At 37.1% G+C, this 7051-nt stretch overlaps 1 protein-coding gene across 1 annotated transcript; it reads right to left on the reverse strand.

The window, feature by feature from the left end:
• Positions 1-1422: 1422 nt before the first annotated feature.
• On the reverse strand, positions 1423-6787 carry LOC131315286 (probable beta-1,3-galactosyltransferase 2). Its single transcript, XM_058344440.1, has 11 exons — positions 6488-6787; positions 5202-5298; positions 4873-4937; positions 4604-4776; positions 4437-4500; positions 4249-4321; positions 4036-4156; positions 3182-3269; positions 2977-3102; positions 2292-2401; positions 1423-1746 (listed from the first exon to the last, which is right to left on the reverse strand). The coding sequence occupies exons 1-11, from the start codon at positions 6631-6633 to the stop codon at positions 1598-1600; spliced, it is 1212 nt and encodes a 403-aa protein (XP_058200423.1). The 5' UTR covers positions 6634-6787; the 3' UTR covers positions 1423-1597.
• Between the last annotated feature and the right edge of the window lie 264 nt (positions 6788-7051).

Genomic DNA, 7051 nt, shown 5'->3' on the forward strand with positions numbered 1-7051 from the left:
AATTAAGATTTTATGCAAACTAATGAGACTATTTCTTAAATTTTACCTTTTACTTTTGTTTTTGTAAATAAAATAATGATCATATTTTTGTGTTACTGAATAATCAAATATGTTAATATATATTACAAACATATTATGAAATTTGAAAAGCAACCCCTTTGTAAAATGTCTTCATATCATACTTTTTTTTTATTCTCTTATTATAAATGACTTTTACAATTTCGTTATTCTTTTTTCCACGCGATTACAAAAAATAAGTTGTGCAGTAAGTTAGCTAGCTTGTAATTTTCTTTGATTAAGAGGTGGAGCACTAGTCTTGAACATTAATTGAATTAAGTGTATTAACCTGGAGATGGTGTTGTGAGCAAACACACAACACCGTTGCCGACCACAAGCTTAGATTGGCCTATTTTGAGGGTCTATTTTGTTCAATGGTGGGGCCAAGGCCTCGGTCTACCGCAAATTTTTAAAAAAAAAACTCCTATAATTTGATATTTAATTTTGAGTTTTGATTGTTATATATTATTAGCGTAATAACTTATAATCTCCATATTTGGTTTGATTTAATAAAAACAGGTTGTTTTATATTCTCATTTTGCAATTTTTTTCATAAATAAAAAAATAAGTATGTTAGTTTTGTCTTAGCCTAAAAAATAGAACAAAATTATTCATACCCCTTCAATGCATTAAGCTATAATAATTTCAATATACAAATATAATGTATTGGAAAGCAAAGACCCTACGGTATCATAAGCAAACATTTAGATAAAACTATATCTATTAAGTTGGAGGACTCGGCCCTCATCGGCCAAAATCCAGACTTTGCCATTGATTTTGTTGATATGAATAGTATTTATTTTGGGTTCATTGATTAGATCTCTCACGTAAAAGATACATGTTGGTTCAATATTGACAGCGCGCTAGATGATCGATTTACATTAGTCTTCAACCAATTTAACGATTAATAGCTACATAATCGGACTACCTTAAAAATTTCACAGCAATTTGCACACCGTGAAATACAGTAACTTATTTTGAACATCAGAGAATTAACATATTACCAAACCTGGGGTGGACTTGTTGGTTTTTTACTTCTGTTGTTGGTTGGTTTCGGTTTTTTTTTTTTGGGTTGTTTTTCTTGTATCTTCGGATCGTTAGAGTCCTTTGCACTTGTGCTTTGTACTTGACTTTTATGAGTGCAATCTATTTACGTTTCGTGTTCCAATATATTAACATGCGAGTCTAATCGCTAAATTATACTCCTAAATGTTAAAAGACAAAAAAGGAAACCCATTGCTTAGGAGAAAACTGACTTCAGGTTTTTGTGTCAACCTATGCTAAGCAAAAGGATAAAAGGTTAAACAAGGCAAAAGTTACCCCTAAACGCAACAACTTATTGTGCTGCTAAACAGCCATGGAGGAGAAACTTAAACACATATCCCTCCAAGTACCATTTAAAGAATGTTAAATTAACAGTTGCTCCCCCCACATCAAGTAGTAAAATAGAAAAAAGAAGCCCCAAATTGAGGCCCCTTGTATATTTTCTTTCCAACTTTCACGAACTGGTTTTAATCTGGTTTTAGTTGTTACACATAGTTCAGTAGATTGCAGTCCATAGAGCAGTTTCGTTCTCGGCACACCGGTAATGAACTCCCCTCATCCTCTCACTAGACCGGCAAAGCCCGCTGCAACTCCAATCGTATGTAGCAGCACAAGCAGTGCCTATCAGAGCCTTGAATTGGCATTCTGCAATTTATCATATATGTACAACAAAGCATCAGCAGAAAGTTGGTACTGTACTTATTAGTATGTATAATTCATTTCTCTGTTTTTATTTTCTCATACGTTCCTTAATTCTTCTTGGATGGCAATGCTAAGCTTGTGGGATCCAGCCGCTGGCCAACGACATTGTGAAACTTCTTTTAGGTTCACTAAATCAGCAATCATTTTCTGATAAGAGTAAGACTCTGTTTGGGTACGTGTGGATTTCAAATGTAGGGATTTTATGTTTAGGTTCAGCGAAAAATAGAGATGTTTTTAGCTATAGTTTGGGTTGCTTGTGAGACTAGAGCGGAACATAGATTAGAAGTAGTAGAGATGTACCTCGTAAACTTGGGGTCCTAGTGTGCCTAGGAAATGAATGGGCCAGATCACGATTTTTGGGCTTAGAACAAGGCCGTTTTGAGAAATCATATTATGGTTTGTTTGGGCATTCTTTGTCCGAGAAGTCTTCTCTTACTAAGCCGAACCTTAAATTAAAAATAGAACTTGAGATGAAGTTGTGAGATTACCATTAGTGGAACCACAACATAGTCTCTTCTCATCAACATGCTCCACCTCTAATCCGATAAACCAAGCTCCTAATGAAACATCTTCATTTGCGTACTTGTGCAGCAGCTTCCTGACACAACAGAGGCAAAATAATTTCGGCGAACCATGAAGGCAGCGAAGGAGCAGCACTAGGAAGAAAAAAGCAAGCAGCACGTAGGAGATTGGGATCCATGAAAGAGGTATATCCGCAATCTTATTTTCTTGTCGGAGAGACCATTTCAAACAATTAATAAGACCAGATGCATGCTTGTGATAGATTAATACATGTCCGAGGTAAAGAGGCGATTCGATGCCAAAAAAGTCAGTAAGACCTCTATGCTACAAAGAGAAGACCTCCTATGGCTCTTTTCTCACATCGAAGCGACTGAGAGCTCTTTCTTGGCGGTAGGGAAGCGAAGGACAAAGCTCGAGTACGTGTAGCGGCACACTACCAATGAAGGCAGTGAAAAAGAGGAGTATTCATCGTACTACTTACGGTTCGCAAATATGCCTTATTGAAATACACAATTACTTGTGCCTTTTCTTTTTAGCATGGTATGCCATACAAAAACTTAGTGGTTCCGAAACCAAATTTTCTAGCGTTTGTTTTCGCATATAATTAGTGAAGACTATTTGAATCCATCTGGAAAGAAAAGTCGAACTTACTGGTTCTTAGATATATAAGTAGCCAGCTCTTTTGAAATGGCGTATATTTGTCCTGAAGCGTGACGAAAATAGTTGGTTCCTCTCTCCCCAAATTTCCATGATTCTGGTTCATGATACCTCAGTCCTCTGTTTAACAAGAACAATGCTTTAAACACGGTATTCGTTAAGCTGAAAATCTGTCACCAAAAAAAAAACCAGTGCTTACTTCTGATAAATTACGGGGTCAGCCTTCATGCAACCGATATAAACCCGAGGTTTGTTATGGTGACTGACCAAAATACTTGCAAGTGCACCTGCAGTAAGCTAAAAATTTATTTACTCAACCAGTTAAATATATAACAAGATAAAATCTCAATAAGCATATGGTTCCTCTGGCCTCTGATAAAAAGACAAGTTTATTTTGAATATTTGGCGAAAGACGATGTTCCACATGTGCTCTATGTGAACCATAAGATGGATAGGGTGGACGTGGTTCCCACTTCACAAGTTGGCACAGGTGAGTTCCGGGTCTTTCATGGTAGACCGCCTAATCTTGTAGTTAACAGTGTTTGCTCAACGCTTATTCAATCCATGAAGATCATGCCACCATGTAAAGTGACTTGACGAATCAATGAATGAAATCTACATTCAATGGAAAGATGAAATAATCTAAAGGAACGCCTTCCCTCACAAGATCTAAGGGATTGTGGCCCGAGCATTTTGATCAGTCGTACTGGCAATGAGAGAGGATGCACGAGTACTAATTCCATCAGCTCCAAACAAAGGCAGGTCTTGAATAGGTTCAGTTTGAAAACACTTTAGATCTTTGATTCAATGTAATTTTAAAGGCTTAATCTCTATATGATCCACATGTCCGTGGTGACAGTGGTTTTTTTTTTTTTTTTTGTTGGTACTTCTTTGATATGCTAAAAATCTTCATTCTCTCCCATTTTTTCTTTGCATACGTTTCTGACTTGAGCAAAATCATGGTTTCGATCCCAATATTTGGCTCAAACATTGAATCAGACTAAGGACTTCTCGAGTTAACCTACTACGCATTGAGGTTTGGATATCGTTTACCTATGTTTACATGAACATCATCGTCGAGTTTGACATAGAAATCTGCCTCCCAAAACGAAACAGCAGTAGAAAAATATATCTTTGTTTTGGCTGACAATTCATTGTAGCCTTCGACATGGTCCTGCCCACCGGTTATAAACAAACTAATCAATCGCGAGTCAATAAGAAAGAAGTGCTAATTCAGAAATAAAGAAAAAAGAAACGAAACGTCACCAGCCGCAAGAAGTCTCCATGTTTTCTTTCCTCTTCTTCGACAGCTTTATCAAGAATATCACCAGGAGTTGGACTAGTACAGAAAACAGTTAACTGAATTTATTCATTTGCAGAATTCCTATGTCAAATAAATAAGCAATGATTTTTATCCCAACGACAAGATACGTATGCACTTAGCTTAGCTATACCTTCGACCAATAATGAAGCGTATGATGATACCCTTCTCTTCCTCTAGCTTCTTTCTTTTCTCACCTAATAATTAGTTGTTCATCGGAGAACCAATCGATTAGTCATGAATCAGAAACACCAAAATCATCAAAGACTGAAATAGAGCTATCTAGATCAGTTAACACGCCTTGGGGCATCCAGGTGTCCCGCACGGATTCCCTTCGCTTCTGGCTTCTAAAACCTGTATTAATTCCTATAACCATCAAATAATTTTTCCTTGACTCTGCCAGTGGAGTTGTGTTCCCTGGTTTTACAGCTGCCCGTTCCCGGTGACGATTTATGTCAGCATTATCTAGAGGTCTGCATCCCACAAGAACAGGGTTTGGATTACAGATCTACACGCACAGATAAATGAAAAACAAGAAATCAAATTTAATAAGTATCAGGATTGCTTACCGGTTGGAACGACCGAATTCTAAACCTTCATGTGCAATTTTGTTGGATTCACTGGTTACAAGCTTCTGATGAAAACCAAGGAAAAACAAAAGTTAGTTTAAAGTACGAATCCAAACCTTAAATTAGTGGTTGCTTCAACCTGGAATTAAACTGGAATGCAAGGGTTCAAATATGTCACACTGTATATCACAAATGAAATCATTATCACCAATTTAGGAAAAATGGCCATTTCATTGAAATTAAATACCCTGGTGGTGACTGATGAAGCCATTTCCCCCCTAGTCTCCAAATGCATCAAAAACACAAAAGTAAATGCAAGATTTACTCACAAGTTTTGGGTTACAAGGCTCGGTTACGAATTGCCTTCTTTCTTCTTTGACTTCGGTTCTCACAGTGAAAACCTTTGTTTCAGGCACCATCCACATCCTGATACCAAAATACTCTCGATCAATAATGTGATCCTAGCATGAATATCGTCAACATTTTCCATGCCCGAATAGTGATAATTATAGTATATTTCAAAATTAACAAGTTTTTTATGATCACAAAAAGTAATATGAATTACAAAATATAGACAATTTGTTAAGAGATATGAACAGTGAGAATGGGGACCCTTTGTAGGACGAAAGGGAGTAACATACTATCTGGATAACAATAAGTCAATAAACCAAACCAAAGCTCAAGTATTGGGGTTGGCTACATGTGTCATTTAGCATTGTCAAGACTCAAGAGTCTGTTCCATGATAGAGTCGTATTCATAATCAGATTCATGTCATAAGAATTATACGGATTTTTTTGTTTTTGTTTTTATGTGCTTGCTATCAATTACCTAACGCACAAACCTTCTAATTCATCTAGGCTTAGGACCAGCTGTACGGTAGGGAAGAGTCGGTCAGGCTCGAAGTAGGCCTGTCAATGGGCCGGATCCGATCCGGATCCGACAGATCCGGATCCGGATCCGAATCCGATAAGACACAATCCGATCCGGATCCGATAAGACTCAAATCCGATAGTGAGAATCCGGATCCGAATCCGAAAAATCCGGATCCGATCCGAAAATCCGAATCCGATCCGGAAACTTTTTTTACTTCAAAAATTTTAGCCAAAAAAAAATATTTTTTTCAAAAAAATACAATTTTTTTTTTCAAAAAAAAATTATTTTCAGAAAAAAAATTTAAAAAATTTAAAATAAAAAATAAAAATAAAAATACAACTTCTTAAACATTTTTTTTTTCAAAATAAAAATTTTACTATTTTTTAAAAAAAAATTAAAATTTTAAAAAAAAATAAAGTTCGGATTCGGATTGATAACGGATTTAATCCGATCCGATCCGGATCCGACCCGAATCCGTATTGAATTACCGGATCCGGATTATCGGATTATCGGATCGATGTTATCGGATTCGGATCCGGATCCGGATCGGATTTTTCGGATCGGATCCGGATCGGATTTTTCGGATCGGATCCGGATCGGATCCGGTCCATTGACAGGCCTAGCTCGAAGCATGACACATGCAGATTTATACTATCCCAACATCTATAGAAGTGCAAATAGGAGCTTCTATTCTTAAGAGGAGTCTCAAAAAAGAAAACTACCCATGTAAATAATTAGTACCTGTCACTGAAGAGGATTCCAGCACAAAAGCTGCCGAGGCAAAGCAAAACGAGCCAATTTCTAGATACAAGAGTTCTTGAATGCCAGTCTCCTGCTATTCCTCTACTCTTCATTGACATTTTGCTCTTCTCTTCCTCTTGTTTCATCAGTCAATGTAAGAGCAGAGGAATAAATGACGAAGAAGTTACATGAGATGTTCTGTTAAAAGAACAACAAAACAGAAGACCCAGAAACAGCATTGAAACTCAACATCTAATGTGAGATTTGAATAAGTACATCTCTCTCTCTCTCTCTCTCTCTCTCTCTGGACGAGTAATATGCCCATTAATTGCCGTCTATTTATGGTCCCTTCAGTAACATAGGACGTTTTTGAAATTGAGTGAATGCCAAGAACATACACTAATAGCTAGCAACAGTTTCACATTAATCTGGGCAGGGGTCGGGCGCCAGATCAAGTAGTGCTGGGAGACAGTCGTCCAATGCAAACCTTGAGCACCGTAGCGGGGGCAAAATCTGTCTTAAGTACAAAGTGTCACACACAAACACTCACCTCGATCACCGTTT

Source organism: Rhododendron vialii, chromosome 13a (genome assembly GCF_030253575.1).
Source record: "Rhododendron vialii isolate Sample 1 chromosome 13a, ASM3025357v1".
In the NCBI taxonomy this organism is placed as follows: Eukaryota; Viridiplantae; Streptophyta; class Magnoliopsida; order Ericales; family Ericaceae; genus Rhododendron; species Rhododendron vialii.

Coding starts and splice junctions, on each gene's coding strand:
- LOC131315286 (XM_058344440.1), bottom strand. CDS start 6,633: ATGAAACAAGAGGAAGAGAAGAGCAAAATGTCAATGAAGAGTAGAGGA. Junction 5,299..6,487: donor GGAATCCTCTTCAGTGACAG/GTACTAATTATT, acceptor TTTTGGTATCAG/GATGTGGATGGTGCCTGAAA. Junction 2,402..2,976: donor ACTTATATATCTAAGAACCA/GTAAGTTCGACT, acceptor CTGTTGTGTCAG/GAAGCTGCTGCACAAGTACG.